Raw genomic sequence first — 19,278 nt, forward strand, 5'->3', positions numbered from 1 at the left:
TGCAATCTCTTTAAGACTGCATCTGTAAGTGAGGAAGAGGATGAAGAAAATAGTATTTTTATGAAAATTAATTATAATCTAAGAGATAGCACATGTGTCATGTAGTATACATTTGTCACTCTAATGATGGCGATTGTATATTTGATGTAATTAAAATTAATGTTGATCCATCCAAAAGTAAGCACGTGAGTGGAGAGGCATTGAGTTGGTATCGATCGAGTGGCTTAAATCTTCTTCTTTTAGGGCCAAAATCCCCTGTTCTGAACCAATGTGACCACTTAATTTGCCTATAGAGATAAGAGAAAAACAAATGTAATGTTTGTGGCAACTAATCATGTTGGTGGATTGGTTTATCAACTCTAAACGAGGTCCGGAGCTTACTTGTGTTTCAAGGTCTTTAAAAATGTTGTACTCTACTTTACAATGTGATAGCTTTTAAGAAATTGAATTTTCTAGTAGTTAAGAATGATACTTTACTCTGCAATGCCACAAACATTAACCACCACAACAAAGTTAATGTTTTGTGGCAGCTAATTATATAAGCTGGTGGATTAATGATTTATCAACTCTAAACGAGGTTGGATAGGTTCATAGCTTACTTGTCCTTCAAGGTCTAGTAGTAATGGGATCGCTTAAAGAAATTGAATTTTCTATTAGTTAAGCTTTAAGAATGATACTTTACTTTGCAAGGCCTCTCATATTTTTGTTGAGAGTTCTTTTTTTGGTCTCTTTAGTTTAGAGACTAGAGAGAATCAATTCCTGATAAACAAAAATTCAGAGGAGCAATTAGAAAATATTCCAATTAAAATGTACATGATTTTTTCTTTAACACAAACACCACAATCATAATTTGTTCATAGTTTAGCCTTTTTGATTCTTTTACAGGATTTAATCACGGAGAGTGCAACACATAGTGGCGTTGCGATGACCTTGGTACACCTTCACTTCTTTTCCCGCTCGCATCGACCACAATCTAGCCGTGGTGTCCGATGATGCTATACAAATATTACAAAAACAAGTTTAAAGACTCTTCTGTCTCGTACAAGTTTTCCAATGGATAGAGAGTTGAACTAGTACCTGTTACAAGATATTCTCCATCGACAGAGAAGTCGCAGTCCCAAACCCATCTTTGATGTCCTGTTAAATTTATATTGATGATGAGAAGTGTAAGAAAGTGTATTAGAGAACAAAATAACCATTCCAAAAACATGGAGACCATACCTGTTAAAACTTTATCTAGTTTGAAACCATTATCAACGTTCCATATTTTGACAGTTTTGTCAGATGATGCGGTCGCTAGATATCTGCTAACAAATACACATAAGACCTTTCCATAAAGAAAGAAGACAAGTTTTCAAGAGAAAGAATAAGAAAGACATGATTACTTGTTTCCAGGAGAGAGGAGACATTTAAGGATGTAGCCATTATGAGCTTGAAGCTTATGAAGGGGCTCAAACTCGGTCATTGTCTGAATAGAACGATGGATTGTTAAATGGCATGAACAATTACACAATGGTTGAAGAGAAAAAATGGTTTTCATATGATCAGAAACAGTACTTGTATTTCACGCAAAGAGCGCCATACATAACAAGTTCCACGGTTGTTAGCTGCGACAACCATTGTCCCATCCAAATTAACCGTTAAAGAACGTATAGGTGTACCAACTTCTGGTACCTATAAAGTTATACACAAGAGTGATTATATCTACTTTATTCTCAAAAATGTTCCTAGCTACCAAGGATAAAAATCTAACCAGTTCGCAGCTACACGAATTTGCTCTGAGATCCCATACACGTATATTACCATTGTGGTCTCCAGATATCAATTCAGTCTATACAACAACAAAAAAACATAACAAAAGTGAGAGACAACAGTAACAGATGACATGACTTGGATATAATAGTTGATGTAACCTGATTTGGGTGTAAAACAACAGTGTTAACTGGTGAATCATTTCTAAACTCCCTTTGGCATTCCCGAACCCTGCACATATATATCAGCAGTTTGTTGCTAAGATCATGGAACTATATAATCAAAATCAGCATTGAGCTAAACAAAACATGAATATACTACTACTACTAACCTCAAGTCCCAGATCTTAACAGTGCCATCTTCTGATCCTGAATACATCATGTTTCCAGAATACTGGAATCCTACTGCCACAACATTGTTGGTGTGTGATACAAAAGTCCTCACCTAATACACACAAAGTAATTAAAGACAACATCAAGATCATTCATCATCAAATCAAGATTCAAGATTCAAGATTGAAAGATATATATAATTACAGGTATATGAGGGTCGATGGAATTGAGATCGAAGAGTAGTATGTGAGGATTGCAAGCAGCTACTAGTCTACGCCTGTCTGGGGTTATCTCAAGCCTATTCACATGCATATTCACATGCTGATGAATACAAAAACAAAAGTTTCAGATGAAATGTAACAAAAATAAAAAATTAAAAGTGTCACAGCAGAGAGATTAGTGTTGTTGAGAGAGCAGCACATACCAAAGCATCAGGAGGCACCAAAGCAGGATCATAGTAGTCAAAGTCAAGGTAACAGCGACCGGTTTGGGCTTCCCATAACCGGATGGTATGATCATGGCTAGCCGTTGCGAGAATCACGGCATGTTGATTCATTTTCCCTTTTCGGAGGACTTCGATAGCTGCTAGGGTTTCGCAAATGATTTTTTTTTTTTTTTCTGTTCGGACAATTTTTAGATTTATAGATGCTTAATTATATTTCAGACCAAAAAAAAAACTTTATCAAAATGTATTCATTATCTTTCTTTTTTTTTGGGTCAAATATATTCATTAATTTAATTTCTTTTATATGTACTTCCATTTTTTGACCAAAAAGATGATGAATATATTTGAGTCAAAAAAAATTATTTCAAAATTTTTAAAAAGAAAGGAAGATAATGAATAGATTTTAATATAATAGATTATTTTTTCTTTTTAGTCAACCCAAACATTAAAAAGGTATTTCTAAATATTTAATTTAAAATATGATAATTATGTTAACAAGTAAATTTTAAGAAAACAATATTTAATTTAAAATATTTGTAACCAGTCTTATTATATGCAATAATTAATAGATCTAAAAAAAAATTAAAAAATTGACGAGAAAAAATAAAATAATCAAGATAAATCAATATTCTAAATAATTATCGACTAAATCCCCATACTATGGTGTATGTGCGTTGTTGATGATGTGCTCTATGCTTGTTATAGTTATCGGTGGTTGATGTGATGGGGTTTGACGTAAAACGCAAGGTAGGGTAAAAGTGGTTGGTGATGCCAAGTTTGATTAAAACGCAAGGTATGTGTTTTCACAATATTTTATATATTAACGTGGATAAGCCCCACCTTCATATATATAAGGCGGTCATGTCATATATATTAGGTTTTATTTCAACTGCCTCCAACTCAGACGAGACACCACAAGAAGATAAAAGCTTCGATGTCATCACTTTTTTCGTTGCCCGACGATGTAGTTTTGAACTGTTTGGTCCGAGTGCCGGAGCGCTGTTACGGAAACATCTCTTGCGTCTCCAAACGCTTGAGGTCCCTTGTGCTCTCGCCTGAGCTCCACCGATTACGATCTCTCTTGTACAAAGACTCCATCTATCTCTACTGCTTTAACAAGGAAAGGGTAAGCTTTCAATGGTTCACTCTCTGTCGGAGCGAGGAGACGACGACAGATCAGTATCAGTTGGTCCCGCTTGCGTTACCTTCTTGCAAGATGATATCATCTTCTTCCACTGTCGTGGTGGGATCAAAGATATATTTCATTGGCGGATACTTTACACCCTTGTCAGTTATAAGGATCCTTGATACTCGTTCTGGAAAGTTAACCCGAGGACCAAGCATGAATGTTGCATGCACCCACGAAACAGCAGCCGTGGGAGTTGTCGACAGAAATATTTACGTGATCAGAAGATGTTTTGGAGAAGATGAGAACCAAGTTGTGGAAGTGTTTGACCCGGATCATTCACAAACTTGGGAATTTGCATCCGAGGAGATAGTGCAATCGCTGGAAAAGAAAGTTCATGCAATGGATTTTGGGGTAGACCGTATCGGCGGTTTTTACAAGCTGAGAGAAGGCAGATTAAGAAAGACTATGGAGAGAAAAGGTGACAGACCAATTTGTGTGTGTGTGGTAGAGAGTGTGCTCTTTGCTTATTTTAGGACGGGTGGGTTAATGTGGTTTGACACAAAGCTCAATGCATGGACAAGATTGGTTACTAGTGATGAAGTTCTGACTCTTGAAGGCGAGTTTTGTAACGTTGTAATGTCGAAATACGATGGAAAGCTAGCGGTTTTTTGGCCAGGGTATGAGATAATTGGTTACATGAAGGAGGTTTGGTGTAGACTGATCTCGTTAGAAAGCGTTGGAGATATTGTTTATGGCACGATTGACTGGTCTGGTGTTGTCGCCACAATTCCGGTTGCTAGTACCTTTTTGCATTGTTTAACTGTTTCTTAGAGCAAGTTTATTGGTGTCCCAATATCAATTGTCCTTAACATGTGAGGTTGGCTTAAGAACTAGTATAATTACTTGCGAAGTAGTCAAGTAGGTTGTTTTGTTCTTCAACTAATGGAATCATCCTTCGTTGGCTTAAGGACACGGAGCTTTCGTCCAATATAAGGAAGGTTCCTACACACTTATTATGTCTTTCTGATTTAAATTTAAATAAAAAAATGTACGGGACTTTGGCCAAATACATGCTCATATTCTCTTCTTCATGTCTGCCCCAACATAACTTCATTCAATGAAATATCTATATCATATGTCCTGAGTAAAAATCACACTGGTTTATAAATCAAATTGGTTTAAGGAGGGTTCTCCACCTTGAGAGCAGAGTAAAAGTTTTGTATTTAGGATTGATGATTTAGTTTTGAATATTAAAACAGATAATTTTGTTTTGTGGTATTTTTAGAAAAAAAACTATACTTTTTTACTAGTATTATAAGAGAATTCTCGAAAATTATATATGAATTTTTTTATTTGTTTCCTGTAAACCAAGGAAAAATGTATGATACATAGTCCAATATTCTAAAATATATAATTCAAAAGATACTGCAATTTCTAAAAAGACTAAAATTATGACAATAACGATTTTTTGATTGGTCTGCCGCTAATTGCAACATGTTTAACGGTTTCTTTCTTCTTTCCCCAAAGTTGTAACCTTTACAGTATTTTTTATTCAACCCAAATTTGAAAGCTCAAGAAGAGCTTTTTTGAAGTTGTATGTTTGTTATAATCTATACAGTTCCAATGAATTCTCCGGTTCCACTTTCTTTATCTACTCTGTTGGAACTCTGCACCAATCTCTTGCAAAAATCTGTAAACAAGTCCAATGGTCGTTTCACAGCGCAACTGGTTCATTGTCGCGTTATCAAATCGGGTCTCTTTTTCAGTGTTTACTTGATGAATAATCTAATGAACGTCTATTCAAAAACTGGTTATGCTCTTCACGCACGCAAGTTGTTCGATGAAATGCCTCTGAGAACGGCTTTTTCATGGAACATTGTTCTTTCGGCTTATGCTAAACGAGGAGATATGGATTCGACTTGTGAATTCTTTGATCGATTGCCTCAAAGGGATTCGGTTTCTTGGACTACGATGGTTGTTGGGTATAAGAACGTTGGTCAATATCACAAGGCTATAAGAATTATGGGGGAAATGATGAAGGAAGGGGTTGAGCCTACGCAGTTTACGCTTACGAATGTGCTTGCCTCGGTTGCTGCAACTCGTTGTTTGGAGACAGGTAAAAAGGTTCATTCTTTCATCGTTAAGCTTGGCCTTCGTGGTAACGTTTCCGTGTCGAATTCCTTGCTTAATATGTATGCAAAATGTGGTGATCCAGTGATGGCAAAAGTTGTTTTTGATAGAATGGTGGTTAGAGATATCTCAAGTTGGAATGCTATGATTGCGTTACATATGCAGGTCGGTCAGATGGATCTAGCTATGGCGCAATTCGAGCAAATGGCTGAGCGCGATATAGTCACTTGGAATTCTATGATTTCTGGTTACAATCAGAGAGGATATGATCTCAGAGCTCTAGATATGTTTTCGAAGATGCTGAGGGATTCTATGTTGTCACCAGATAGATTCACTTTGGCGAGTGTGTTATCTGCCTGTGCCAATCTTGAGAAACTTTGTATTGGGAAGCAGATTTATTCGCATATTGTTACAACTGGATTTGATATCTCTGGAATTGTGTTAAACGCCTTGATTTCAATGTATTCGAGGTGTGGAGGGGTTGAGACTGCCCGGAGACTGATCGAACAAAGAGGAACTGCAGATCTCAAGATTGAAGGTTTCACAGCTTTACTTGATGGGTACATTAAGCTTGGGGATATGATTCAAGCCAAGATGATATTTGATTCGTTGAGAGATCGCGATGTAGTAGTATGGACCGCCATGATTGTTGGATACGAGCAACATGGTTTGTATTGTGAAGCTATAAACCTTTTCAGATCAATGGTTGGAGGAGAGCAGAGACCAAACAGTTACACTCTTGCAGCGATGTTAAGCGTAGCATCAAGTTTGGCATCATTAGGTCATGGAAAGCAAATTCACGGGAATGCTGTAAAGTCAGGGGAAATTTATTCGGTTTCTGTCAGCAACGCGTTGATAACAATGTATGCAAAGGCGGGCAACATTACATCGGCATGGCGGGCATTTGATTTGATACGCAGTGAAAGAGATACGGTATCTTGGACGTCCATGATTATAGCATTGGCACAACACGGTCATGCAGAAGAAGCACTCGAGCTCTTTGAGACAATGCTGATGGAAGGGCTAAGACCTGATCACATAACATATGTTGGTGTTTTCTCTGCCTGTACTCACGCTGGTTTGGTCAACCAAGGCCGTCAATACTTCCACATGATGAAAGATGTATATAAGATTGAACCTACCCTTAGCCACTATGCTTGTATGGTGGACCTGTTTGGACGGGCTGGTTTATTGCAGGAAGCACAAGAGTTCATCGAAAAGATGCCAATTGAGCCTGATGTAGTGACATGGGGTTCACTGCTCTCTGCTTGCAGGGTTCACAAGAACGTTGATCTTGGGAAAGTTGCAGCAGAGAGATTGCTTCTTATCGAGCCAGAGAACAGCGGGGCATACTCAGCCTTAGCTAACTTGTACTCAGCTTGCGGAAAATGGGAAGAAGCTGCTAAGATAAGAAAATCCATGAAAGATGGAAGAGTGAAGAAGGAACAAGGGTTTAGCTGGATTGAAGTGAAGCACAGAGTCCATGTCTTTGGCGTTGAAGACGGGGTTCACCCACAGAAGAATGAGATCTACATAACAATGAAGAAGATGTGGGACGAGATCAAGAAAATGGGTTATATTCCCGACACTGCTTCTGTACTACACGACCTAGAAGAAGAGGTTAAAGAACAGATTCTAAGGCACCACAGCGAGAAACTAGCAATCGCATTCGGGCTAATTAACACTCCAGATAAAACCACATTGAGGATCATGAAGAATCTCAGAGTGTGCAATGATTGCCATACGGCTATAAAGTTCATCTCCAAGCTTGTGGGAAGGGAAATAATAGTGAGAGACACAACAAGGTTTCACCATTTCAAAGATGGGTTTTGTTCTTGCCGAGATTATTGGTGAGAATAAGGAAGACTCGAGAATTCTCATATGGACTACAAACTCAAGCCATTGTACAATAGATTCAGGTATGGCCTTTTTGAAGGGTAAACAACAAAACTTTCCTCTTTCATTTTGTTATATTGCTATGTAAGTTCCATCATCATCATCATAAATTATTGAGCATTAGAATAAGATGACATGGCATGTGAGTCTTTAGTGCTAAAGGAGAAGGATATTATGAACGATGGAGATGTTTTTGGGAAAGCATAAAGAGGAAAGAGAGAGATAGAGAGAGTAAATGGAATTGGAACAATTAGAAAGAAGTATAGAAGAAGAAGAGAGAATATGGTTCTGTTTGTTACCAAAAGCTTTTCTTATTACTAACCATTGACTAGACTATATTATACATAGATGAAGGGGAAGATCTTGGTCGGCATAAAACGTATGACTAAACAGAGATTGCCCACACTTGTTTAGCTTACGTGGCAGGTCCATTTAGAGATGATCACACAAAGTCACTGCCCGCTCTGCCCTAAGGGATTCTCGCAGTAAACAACTCCACGGGCAGCTTCACTCTCTCTCTCTCTTTCATCTCTCATTCATCTCTTTCTTCTCCTATATCTGAGATTCTGAACAACTCTTCTTTGATCACAATTATCAAAACACTTCCATTCATGAACAGAGCTCATTTCTTCTAGTCTCTCTCTCTCTCTCTGTTTCTTTCTTCTTTCTTTTTTGTTTTTCTTCATATTAGTTTTAGAGCTCTTTCTCCGGTACGTTCTTCTCCTTCTTGTCTCTGTTTCTTTCTGTTCTTAAGTTATTGTTTTGTTTGTATATGGTGAAATACTCAGACCTTAATCTTTCCTCTGTTCCTGATTCTTATATCATTTTCTCTTTCTTTTTTGAGGTTTTTGTTTTGTTTCTTTTCTCTCTGAAATTGTTTGCTTCCATTCTGAAACTGAACAAGAAAGCTCTCTAAATATTTCTATTTTGTTGTTGTTGTTATCATTGCAGATCTAACAGTTTCCATAACTGATAAAATACAGAGTTAACAAAGAATGGAGTTGGAACAACAAGGTATGATGAGGTTGTCTCTGGTTCTTGTCAACGCCTCAGTGCTGAAGTGCACCGCTTTTGCTTTAACGGCTACTGTGCTCTCCTCTTTGTTAGAGCTCTTCGCTCAGGCAAGCTTTTACTCTCTCTTCTCTCTTACAAATCATATTTTTTCTAACTTATTTTAACTTCACGGTCGCATATAACCAACAACTTATTAAAACCTATTTGTTTTCTTAATGTGCTGATTCTCGTTTCACACAAAAAAAAAAAAAACTAATCTTGACCGACTTGAAGCGTTACTACATCTTTAGAATGGGTGGTGGTTGGAAAAGTAAATTAAATTAAAGCTTTTGGTGAAAATATTGTGAAGGTGTGTATATATGATAATAGCTATTTAGTTGAGGACGGTTGGTTTAATGGGGAATATGAAAATATAGTTTTTTATTTATAACCTTTTTTATAAAAATAAATGTAAATATAGTGGGTCCAAAAAAAATATCAAAAAGGTATATTCCATAGATTATGCTTCCAAGTTTTCCAAATCTCTAGTCTAGAAGAAGCCTATGTCCCAATTTAGTATGTCGGCCAATTTCAAAATTTTAATACTCAGGTTAACTTGTGTAGCAACTTAGTATTGATTGATTTGTAAAATATCAATGTGATACAAAAGATTGTTTTTGGTTGGTGGTGATGAAGTCAATTCCAAATTGCAGGTGGCTATTTTGAAGGGTGATGTTATAGAGAATGGATACGAGGTGGTTGATGCAGTGGAAGGCAATGGAAACACCAATGATGAGGGTGGTGATGATGCTGATGGAGGAGATGACGAAGAGGGAAGCGCGGATGATGGTGAAGGAAAAGAGACCAAGAAAGGATCTGTAAGTGATCCTGATTTGAACGGTGAAGCTGGAGATGATGATGATGAGGATGAACCTGAAGGGGATGATGGTGACGGTGACGATGACGATGATGATAACCATGAGAACGACGATGATGAGGAGGATGAAGACGAGAATGAAGATGGTGGTGAAGAAGACGACGATGAGGAGGCAGAGCTAGAGGAGGAGGAAGAGGAAGAAGATGATGAGGAAGCGCTTCAGCCACCAAAGAAGAGGAAGAAGTGAACAACTGCTTCTATCTTCTAACATTTTAGATTCAAAAGTTAAAACTTGTTATGGGGGTTGTTTTGTTTTTACCTGAAGAGGGAAGAATCTTAAGTCATCATTATCAACTTTAGCTTCGACTGTGTCTTTGTTGTTCCATAAACCAAAAAGGTCTATTGTAACCATTTTCAGATCCGATGGCACCAGCTTTCTTTTCTTTATCCCATCAATTATTATAAATATACATACATGCATAGCAATGAGGTCATGATCAAATTTATATAACAACTTCAAGGGCCAACAGTCGAATTAAGCCATCAAAGATGTTTAAAAGAAACTTATAATCCTACCAAGCGAGTCCTATCACTTTGGTTGAATAATGCAAACAAAGCCAATAAAAAATGAAAACGAAGCCAGGCCATCTGAGAATCCATTGTGATAAAAAGTAAACTCAATGATTAAGGAAGTCACCTCTTCAGGAACAAGAAGGCCACATTACCATGGAGATTAAACAGAGGTCTTTAACGAATAATCACAATGATATTAATAGACTGTCGTATCAAATGGTACCGGACAAGAGTGAAACCAAACGGAAAAGAAAACAAGAACGAAAAAACAATACAAAAGGAAGAAAAAACTAAGAATTACTGTTCTAATAGAAATATCAGGAAGTTAATACAAAGTGAAACAGAAGAAAAACGGAGATTGGAGAAAGAACTGTTAAAAAAGAAATCCCAGAACTGCATGTTTTTCATTCTCATGCTCAGCTCACATCATCTGCAAGTTGGAGTTCAAGAAAACAAACCAAACATAACTTTATTAAAACATTTAGGACCAAAAACAAAACAAAATGCAAAACAGGAGCAAGACCCTGAAGAATGAAAACAAAAGAAATCAAAGGGACAAACATAAAAACAATAATAAAACTCAAACATGAGAGACTAAAACCATGAATGAAGCAGCAAGATCAGCTCGATGCTAAAGTGTTACAGGTCCATTTCAAACGTTAACAGTAAAACCAAATAAGGGAGAGATCATGAATCATCAAACGGTAAAACCAAGTGCAGCACTAAAACCAATACGCCAAGAAACAAACCAAACTTTAACACCATTTGTCCCAGCCATCACCAAACTTACATAACCAATACAGAAAGTAACTTTGATAAAACAAAGGGTACTAACAAAACTGTAAAAACGTAAAGAAATAACAGAAAACAAAAACCAAAAATGAAAAACAAACGAAAAAACTGAGGAAAATAAAGAAAACAAAAGCTTGGTGTGACACATTATCCACCCATTTAATCCTGAATCCAAGCAAGATTCATTTATAACAATTAAGGCAGTAGATGACAATGATAACCTACCTAAAGATCTAATCTAGGTATTTCATTCCTGTAGCAGTTCCTCCTAGGAATGCCTTTATTTAGGCATTTAAGCCAACACATTAACTAGTAAAGATTTGGAGAGTCATCATGTCAGCTGAAATTACGATACTACAAAGCCTTATCCATATCTATCTAAACAAAAAGCGAAAGGACCTTCGCACCTACTATGTATGAATCATGCAACGTATGCTTATCCAAAGATATTCAAACCAGAAATATGAGCACAGACAAAAAGTTAACAGTTAGCGTACCATGAATAGTTTGAGTAGCCTTGAAAGGAGCCACCAGCATCCGAATCTTTACCCGCCCCTCTTTTCCCAGTGTCGGAATCAGGATAAGCATTAGGTAGACTCTGACCTCTAAAGTAGTTGCCCGGAACTGATAGACCAGCAGCACCAACACCTGGCTCACCAATCCCACCCATCTGACTAGACTGTAACAAATCAGAACCCATTCCGCCATGAGCCAAAGCACCCGCTAACATCGGATACATGTATCCTCCCCCAGCTGCTACTAAAGCTGGATTCCCCATCATCCCGGTTCCAATATACGGATTGTATTGGTTCCCTAGCATAAAAGGCGATGCAGCCATTCCACCAGCGCTAAACACATGTTGCCCTTGAGCCTGCTGGGGCTGGCCATGATTACCCATCGAACCTAAACTAATCTTCACCGGACCAGACTGATCATGCCCCTTTCCAGACGCAGCAGGTCCCATTGAAGCAAGCTGACAGGTCGCTGTTCTATTAAGAATCCTCTTCCTAGGTTCCTTAAGCGCTTCTCTAGCTCCTTTCCTAGTCTTATACATAACAAATCCGAATCCTTTGGCCTTACCAGTAGCCTTATCTATAACAACGGTACACTCTTCAATCTCTCCATATCCTTCAAAGACTCCAACAAGAGTCTCGCGAGTCGTCTCCCATGGAAGACCATAAACAAAGATTTTCCTATGTGTGACATCACGGTCTGCGGCTTCTACAACGGCGGAATAGATTGAGGAACCGATCTGCGCGGCGGAACAAACAAGGTCGACGAGCTGTTCTTTGGAATAAGGTCGTAGAAGGTCCCGGAGCTCTTCCGGGTCATATTCCAATTCCTTCTCTGATTCCGAATCGCTAGAATCAGAGCTGGAGCTTGAACTTGAATAGGGCGTCGAAGATTCAGGTTGTTGTTCTTGCTCGCTAATCTTCTGCTTCTTATCTATTTTCTTGGATTTGGATTTCACGAATTTGCGCTTCTTAGATTTGTCTAGGGTTTTCGCCATTGCAAGTCTGAAGCTTTTTAGGGATTTTGATTTTTTTGATTTTCTCGCGTCATTCATTGGTTTGATTTGCCTTATCTTTCTATTTATTTATATACGGTTTTCACGACGCAGGTACCGCGCGTTTGAGTTCAATTTTGCGGTTCAATAGTAATTAATCGCGATTGGTGAACGCTACTACGTATATAAGTTGATTTTTGGTTTTTGGATCAGTGAGGAACTAGAGACATGATCCGTTCTTGGACCAGAGATCTTAAAGAGGGTTTTGTTTCTGTTCTTTTAGATCTTGAGAGTTCCACATTAGAAAGAAAAACAAAACAATACCAAAAACAAAGCCCTCACACTCGAAAGACAAGAGAAGAAACTCACTGTTCATCACAAAACAATGAAAAACTCTCAAAACCAAGCCAAACCAAACAAAAGTTGATACAGCTGAAGTATACCATAGATGAATACGGGTAGATTCATATGGATAGCTGCAGTGGTAAAAACATTGGGGAGGAGAAAGACACAAAACAAAACCGAAAACAAGATTGATCTTCTCCAACAATTCCGGGACTGGGCATCGGTCATTGTGAAAATCCGGTTTAAAAGAATATGGGCAAAGTCTCAAGTCTCAATTACAATGCTCAAGCAGAGCTATACTCTCTACTACTGTCCCAGTAAGTAAAAGATGGTAAAACCAGAAGAAAAATAAATAGGCGAAAACAAAAACAGCGTAGAAGGTCCAATGAAACCAAAACAATCTTGAATCTTAGGCAAGTAAACTTGGCGACTGAAAATGAGAAAATGCACTCACAAATACAAAAGAGAAAGACAACAAAAAAAGAAGAATGTGATGAAAGAGATTGGGAGGCTTTATAAGTTATTAAACAATGCAAGAGAGATAGAAAACTCGAGTTTATTAAAGTGAAAATCAACAGGAGGCTTTCAAAAGGGTCTCAAAACTTTTAGGCTTTTAGCAATACTCGACAAGACAGTTTCAAACAAGAATGTTAAACCATAATGTCTGATCCTACAAACGGGTCTCAAGGCAATGCAGTTGAAGAGAAAGACTTTTGGCAGTTATGACATATAGTCTATAAATGTCATAAGCTTCTTCTCCAGCTATAGAGACCAGACATTAAATGGTAGAACAGGAACACATAAAACCACAAACGGGAAAAGAAGAGAAAACTCCATACGCAGAGCCACAGAAGAAAAACAGGATGTGTGTTTGATGCTAAAGAGGAAGGAAGACATAACCATAATGCGGAAAACCAAAGAAAACATACTCCCCCTTACATTCATTAGATAGAGAAGATCGTCAAAAATTTCATGATCCGCAAAATACTTGTAACCAACAGTAACTGTATCTTCTGGACAAAATGAGAACAGAGCAGAAAACCAATTGGGAACTTCCAAAGGACAAGAGAAATCATTTAAATGCACATTTCCCTCAGAATAATGGGTCATATATGGATAAACACCTTCTTAAAAGAGACCAGAATTAATGGAACTAAAAAAGTTAACGTTTGAAACAGCAGGCATAGAAGATAAAGATACTCAAAAATCTCCAGCAATTCCAAAATATCAAGTTGAAGATACCGGATTAATCATTAGCCTAATCTATAACTTGAAATCTAATCAAAGAGACCACAGAAGTATCAGGGAGACAGCAAAAATATCAGAGAAGAGGGTCATACCACTTGGTCTCTCTTATTATCTCAGATACCAAGCACGTTCATTATCAAAACCAGCACCAGCACCAGAGCCAGCGCTAGCACCAGCACCAGCACCAGCACCAACACCAACATTAACACCAACACCACTAACATTACCATCACCAACATATTGCCCCGCCATTCCCATATGGTTTGGTGGCACCATAGGTCCAGGGTTCATCATACCCGAGCCAAACATATGATAGTTCGGTAAACCAGCAACCATCTGATTACCCATCATTGCACCTTGACTACCCATCATTGCACCATACATGGGATTAAAACCAGGAGGCTGAGCATGTCCGTAGAAGGGCATGTTGTGTCCAGCATACATTGGCATATTCTGCTGCTGCTGCTGCTGCTGATGTCCCTTATCGAGTCCATGTCCGTGAGCCATATCAATCCCAGGCAGTGCCACTTCACTCTGATTATTAGCCGTATGAGTTAAATCAATCTTCACAGATTCAACTGGTTCTCGAGACTTTCCAGCATTATACGGCTTAGCTACACTACAAATCACGGTTCGATTAAACATTCTCCTCTCCGGATTTCTCAACGCCTCTCTGGCTCCTTTACGCGTCTTAAACAACACAAAGCCATAACCTTTAGCTCTTCCCGTATCCTTATCCATAACCACAGAACACTCCTCTATCTCACCATAAACCTCAAGAGCCGCCTTGAGATTCTCATGCGTCGTGTCCCATCCAAGACCACGCACAAATATGTTACGCTGAGAGGTATCTCTATCCGCCGATTCTAACACGGCTGAGATCAATTTAGAACCTTTCTCAGCGGTTTTGTAAATTAGGTTAATAAGCTCTTCCTTAGAGTAAGATTCAAGCAGATTCTTGATATCTTCCTTATCGAACTCAAAATCGGAATCCGACTCATTGGTAGTGGTAACAATCGGGACCGTAACGGGCTTCGAATCAAGGATTTGAGTCTCTGGCTCTTCTTCGGAATCATCAGACCTCTTGTGTTTCTTCTTGCTCTCCTTAGATTTCTTAGGAGATTTCTCCTCTTCTTCCGATTCGTATTTCTTCGATTTCTTCTTGGACTTCTCAGGCTTCTCTGTCTCTTTGGATTTCGATTTATGCTTTTTCGAAATTTTCTTCTCCTTCACGGCAAGCTCTTCAGCCTCGCGACGCTTCTTCTCCTTCCTCTCTTTCTTCTCTTTTTTCTCCTTCTTCTCTTGCTTCTCCCTCTTACGTTCTTCTCTATCTTTCGTCATCGTTGACGGCAGTGTCCACAAAAACCTCAGAATCTAGAAGAAAGCTCTCCCCTTTGAAATAGGGTGGACCAGAGAACATCACACTATTCAAATATATATAATAAAATAAGTAATCGAACAATGAAGTCTGGGTGGTGTAGTCGGTTATCACGCTAGTCTCACACACTAGAGGTCCCCGGTTCGAACCCGGGCTCAGACATTTTTTAAATGTCTTTTCCAATTTTAATGGCTAAGGGCAAAAGGGTCAAAACATAGAAAAAGGGGAGAAAAGGATCATCATTTCTGGTATCTATGTGCCGGCGAAGAACCGGTGAGTGACGGGTCAATTTCACAATACTTGTTTAACGGCAACTAACACCAACCAAATTACACGATAAGTTAACGAAATCGGGATCAGGGTTCTTCAAAGTTTCGATTTTTTTTTTTCCTTTCTTCATCTCTCTTTCTGGGTATTTCGTGGGTTTTACCCAGATTTCGAAATTGAATGGCGGACGAAGTGGAATTGTCGCCGTTGATTCCGCCGTCGCCGATCGTGGATCCTTCTGAGGTAGATCTCGAAGCTGGACCTGGTGAACAGATTCAGTGTCGAATCTGCCTTGAAACTGATGGTAATGTCGTCAAAAACCCTCTGCTAGATTCGTTGCTTTTGCTACTGATTTGTTATTTCGAATCTTATAACATCAGTTCTGTAATTCGGATGATGAAATTGGATTAAAATCTGAATGCTTTTAGGTTTACTAGTGGTGCTACTAGACATGAATGACTGACCTTAAGAAACTCTTACAGTCAGATGGTAGATCGTATATGGTTCTTATGTGATTTTGATTAGTCTTTAGTGATGAAACTCTTGTTAAGAGACTAGTGACTCTAAGATACTAGTTGATTTAAGCTCATTTATTGATCATGGTCAGGTAGGGATTTCATTGCGCCATGCAAATGCAAAGGGACATCAAAGTATGTACATCGCGATTGCTTGGATCATTGGAGAGCTATAAAGGTGCATTTTTTCCCATACGTTTTAGCTCAACTTGGGTCCATACTTGGTAGCTGGCCACTAGTGTTACTGGATAGCTGTAAATGCTAGCTTTCACTCTTTGACTAGTTGTTGTTATTAGTGGTGGATGGTCAGGGTAACATAAAAGGAACCTCCCTCTTGATGTAAAATTCTGTTTTGTTAAATAATGAAACCATTCGAAGGCTAAAGAAGGATGGTTTTGGATGTAAAAATTTTAGACTTGATGTATGTTTTGTGAGTGATGATTAAGAGTGGTGGTGTTTTAGTCAGTGTCAGGGTAAGATAATGAAAAGTAGATGTTGACGCCCAGTAAACTTGTTTTATTGCAGGAAGGTTTTGCGTTTGCACACTGCACTACTTGCAAGGCTCCATATTATCTGAGAGTTCATAGTGCTGGAGATAGGAAATGGCGGACACTGAAGTTTCGCTTCTTTGTTACTCGAGATATTTTATCCATATTTCTTGCTGTTCAGCTTGTAAGTATTCAGTTTTTATGTGTGATTTCTTTTCTTACAGTACTTTCTTTTCTTTCATTTGGTGATATATCTAACTTACGTGCTCTAAATGACTCATCTTCTCGCAGGTGATTGCTGCCTTGGCTTACATGGTCTATTTCATAGATAGTTACCAGCAATCATGGCTTCGTCATATTTGGGGTTTTGACAGTGAGGTCACGTTTTATTACATGTGTGGTATGATCTTAAACTAAAATATCCAAATCATCCTCTAGATAATATATCATCTTCATAAAAGACCTCTGTCAAGTTTAGGTGGTAAGATGGAAGTGATAAGTCTGTTGTTGTACAATGTCCTAGTTAGCGTTTTGCTTTGCTCAGAATCTGGGATTCCTATGTAAGGAGTATGCTCTCAGATGATCTCATCGGATGCCTCTGCATAGTAGGAAGTGAAGCAAGGTTTTGTAATCCGTTAGACGTAGATCAAGTTAAGGGGTTGATAACGATAGTCGATAGACATATACTGTTAGAATTATGGATCTCGTAGAATTTTGAACTAAATAGGAACTTCCGAAGTAAGTGTATCAGAATTTAGAATCATAATTCTGTATTTTACACAGTTCTTCATGAACATTACTAAAGTAATTAGTAATTTGTGCCAAGTGACTCTAGAAATACATGTGTATAGTTTATTTACATGATGATGTTTGTTATTTTCAGGAGCTTTATTATTCTTTGCTCTGCTGGGTCTATCTGGATGCTTCATTACCTGCTACGATCGAAGAGTTCGCAATGACTTAGCTCAGCCTTGCCGTGAATTGTGTCTCTGTTGCTGTCAGCCTGGGTACAACCTCAAAACTACTTTCTTTGGGTTTTTGTTTTCCATTTTTTTCTTGTTTAAGAAACAAAGTTATCAGAATTTTTCCTGTTTAGAACTGTTTGTTCACATGATAGAATGTCATAAGAATTGCTTACCTGAATATGTGGGCTATTGTCTAACTTGGTTCCCGGGTGATTTCTGTGTGAATAAGCAATATCAGAGACTATAAATTGTGGAAAATCTAGAGGAGTTCTGTTACACAAAAGTTAGTGGGAAATCAGATTAGGAACTAGATAACTCAATTTATCCTCTTCTGTTGTATGCTAAACTAAGATCATACGTAGAGTTTGCTATCTGCCAAACTGCAACACAACAAAAGTATATTGTAGAAAATATTTCAGCTCGAGATGACTTTATCTATTCATTAAACATAATTTCGATATGCAGGATATGCACGGACTGCCATCTTCCAGGAACAATTTGTATGTGGGCAGATTGCACTGCATGTACTGAAGGCTGTGCAAGTGCAGTTAGTGAGTGTGGAGGTTGCCTTGGAGGTGCAGGGGATGCTGGATTGCCATTGCTCTTCATAACGGCATTAGTAATTCTCGGTTTATTTACAGTTATCGGTATATTCTATAGCGTGTTAGTTGCAACCATGGTTGGACAACGCATTTGGCAGCGCCATTACCACATTCTCGCCAAAAGAATGCTAACAAAGGTGAAATTTATAAACCTTTTACGGTTTTCTGTAGCGTTTTTTGGTTTCTAACGTTCTGTTAATGTTTTTCTCTAATTTGGTGTTTTTAGGAGTATGTGGTCGAGGATGTCGATGGAGAAATGGTAGGGTCAGAATGGTCGCCACCGGCTTTACCATCTGAGCATGTCCAGCAGCTGAAGACACTTGGCCTTCTATGAAAACTATATGGCTTGTGATTGAAAGAAACTATGGAAGAGTTTTTCAACTGCATAGAGAGAAATCCATCTGACTAAGTTGGTGAGAGAGAGAGAGAAGTCACAGTTTAAAGATTCTGAATGTTAAAATGGTCTACTAGATCTTTCTTAGTTTGTAAAGAAAAGACTCCTCAACTTTATAGAGTCGGAGATCTCTCCTGTTGTTGAACTGAGCTTCGTGTTGAATGTTTGTTTCTAACGGGTTTTATTGTTTTTCTTTTAACATAGGTAAATATCCAAAAATGTTATTTTCTTTTGTGTAGTCGTATGTATTACTAGACTGTTCCAAAAAAAAAAAACCAAAATTTCCCCATTGCCAAAAGTATTGAATTACCTATTTTATATTGAAATATTTTTCTATTTTTATTGCCAAGATTAAGAATTTATCGCTGAAACTGTTTTGAACATAGCTATTTATCACATCAGAAATTGTTGAATGATCAAATAACATAAACATTTCAAACGAATAAAGTTTCTAAGAAATAACTTAATTGCTATAAACTAGAATATAAATGTTTCTTCTTCCTAATTATAATTTTTATACTGTCCATAGTATGTGGCATAATCAATTTAAATTGTATAAAAGTAATAATTTGATGAATAAAACTATGAAAGTAGTAGGATCACAATTTTAAAAAAGTGGTGAAAATGTTGTACCCATTTAGCAAAAATAA

At 37.9% G+C, this 19,278-nt stretch overlaps 7 protein-coding genes and 1 non-coding gene across 12 annotated transcripts; 5 read left to right on the top strand and 3 right to left on the bottom strand.

Moving 5' to 3' along the window:
* Nucleotides 1–756: 756 nt before the first annotated feature.
* On the bottom strand, nt 757–2,689 carry LOC17890339 (protein LST8 homolog). The gene is made up of 10 exons (XM_023784855.1): nt 2,509–2,689; nt 2,289–2,405; nt 2,084–2,196; nt 1,914–1,983; nt 1,754–1,831; nt 1,558–1,674; nt 1,386–1,468; nt 1,222–1,304; nt 1,078–1,137; nt 757–995 (listed from the first exon to the last, which is right to left on the bottom strand). Exons 1-10 carry the CDS (start codon nt 2,638–2,640, stop codon nt 889–891), a joined length of 960 nt encoding a protein of 319 aa, XP_023640623.1. The 5' UTR covers nt 2,641–2,689; the 3' UTR covers nt 757–888.
* A 592-nt stretch (nt 2,690–3,281) lies between these two features.
* Nucleotides 3,282–4,631, top strand: LOC17890154 (putative F-box/kelch-repeat protein At2g41360). Its single transcript, XM_006295485.2, has 2 exons — nt 3,282–3,322; nt 3,407–4,631. Exon 2 carries the CDS (start codon nt 3,464–3,466, stop codon nt 4,487–4,489), a length of 1,026 nt encoding a protein of 341 aa, XP_006295547.2. The 5' UTR covers nt 3,282–3,322; nt 3,407–3,463; the 3' UTR covers nt 4,490–4,631.
* Nucleotides 4,632–5,169: 538 nt separating this feature from the next.
* On the top strand, nt 5,170–8,085 carry LOC17889780 (pentatricopeptide repeat-containing protein At2g22070). Of its 3 annotated transcripts, none has more exons than XR_002834199.1 (2): nt 5,170–7,707; nt 8,033–8,085. XR_002834199.1 is itself a non-coding variant. In XM_023783660.1 (2 exons), exons 1-2 carry the CDS (start codon nt 5,255–5,257, stop codon nt 7,640–7,642), a joined length of 2,289 nt encoding a protein of 762 aa, XP_023639428.1. In that variant the 5' UTR covers nt 5,170–5,254; the 3' UTR covers nt 7,643–8,034. The 3 variants fall into 3 exon arrangements, 1 of the variants encoding a protein (XP_023639428.1); XR_002834200.1 differs by having other exon boundaries at nt 8,017–8,084; XM_023783660.1 differs by having other exon boundaries at nt 5,170–5,774; nt 5,874–8,034.
* A 199-nt stretch (nt 8,086–8,284) lies between these two features.
* Nucleotides 8,285–10,000, top strand: LOC111830916 (ribosomal L1 domain-containing protein CG13096). 2 transcript variants are annotated; one of them, XM_023783662.1, is made up of 3 exons: nt 8,285–8,394; nt 8,636–8,805; nt 9,391–10,000. In XM_023783662.1, the coding sequence occupies exons 2-3, from the start codon at nt 8,680–8,682 to the stop codon at nt 9,799–9,801; spliced, it is 537 nt and encodes a 178-aa protein (XP_023639430.1). In that variant the 5' UTR covers nt 8,285–8,394; nt 8,636–8,679; the 3' UTR covers nt 9,802–10,000. The 2 variants fall into 2 exon arrangements, with proteins under 2 accessions (XP_023639430.1, XP_023639431.1); XM_023783663.1 differs by having other exon boundaries at nt 8,291–8,394; nt 8,668–8,805.
* Nucleotides 9,910–12,494, bottom strand: LOC17889128 (UBP1-associated proteins 1A). Of its 2 annotated transcripts, none has more exons than XM_023783661.1 (2): nt 11,417–12,494; nt 9,910–9,996 (listed from the first exon to the last, which is right to left on the bottom strand). In XM_023783661.1, coding segments are annotated over exons 1-2 (1,071 nt in total). In that variant the 5' UTR covers nt 12,487–12,494; the 3' UTR covers nt 9,910–9,995. The 2 variants fall into 2 exon arrangements, with proteins under 2 accessions (XP_023639429.1, XP_006296446.2); XM_006296384.2 differs by lacking the exon at nt 9,910–9,996 and adding an exon at nt 10,284–10,557.
* Nucleotides 12,495–13,832: 1,338 nt separating this feature from the next.
* LOC17888927 (UBP1-associated proteins 1B) lies at nt 13,833–15,379 on the bottom strand. The gene has a single exon (XM_006295692.2). It carries the CDS (start codon nt 15,358–15,360, stop codon nt 14,128–14,130), a length of 1,233 nt encoding a protein of 410 aa, XP_006295754.1. The 5' UTR covers nt 15,361–15,379; the 3' UTR covers nt 13,833–14,127.
* A 106-nt stretch (nt 15,380–15,485) lies between these two features.
* On the top strand, nt 15,486–15,559 carry TRNAV-CAC. The gene has a single exon. It is a non-coding gene; the product is annotated as a tRNA-Val (tRNA).
* Nucleotides 15,560–15,678: 119 nt separating this feature from the next.
* On the top strand, nt 15,679–18,866 carry LOC17889864. The gene is made up of 7 exons (XM_006294541.2): nt 15,679–15,968; nt 16,272–16,357; nt 16,705–16,851; nt 16,959–17,067; nt 17,551–17,674; nt 18,098–18,371; nt 18,461–18,866. The coding sequence occupies exons 1-7, from the start codon at nt 15,845–15,847 to the stop codon at nt 18,566–18,568; spliced, it is 972 nt and encodes a 323-aa protein (XP_006294603.1). The 5' UTR covers nt 15,679–15,844; the 3' UTR covers nt 18,569–18,866.
* The last annotated feature ends 412 nt before the right edge of the window (nt 18,867–19,278 follow it).

The sequence above is a fragment of the Capsella rubella genome, unplaced genomic scaffold (genome assembly GCF_000375325.1).
Source record: "Capsella rubella cultivar Monte Gargano unplaced genomic scaffold, Caprub1_0 scaffold_4, whole genome shotgun sequence".
In the NCBI taxonomy this organism is placed as follows: Eukaryota; Viridiplantae; Streptophyta; class Magnoliopsida; order Brassicales; family Brassicaceae; genus Capsella; species Capsella rubella.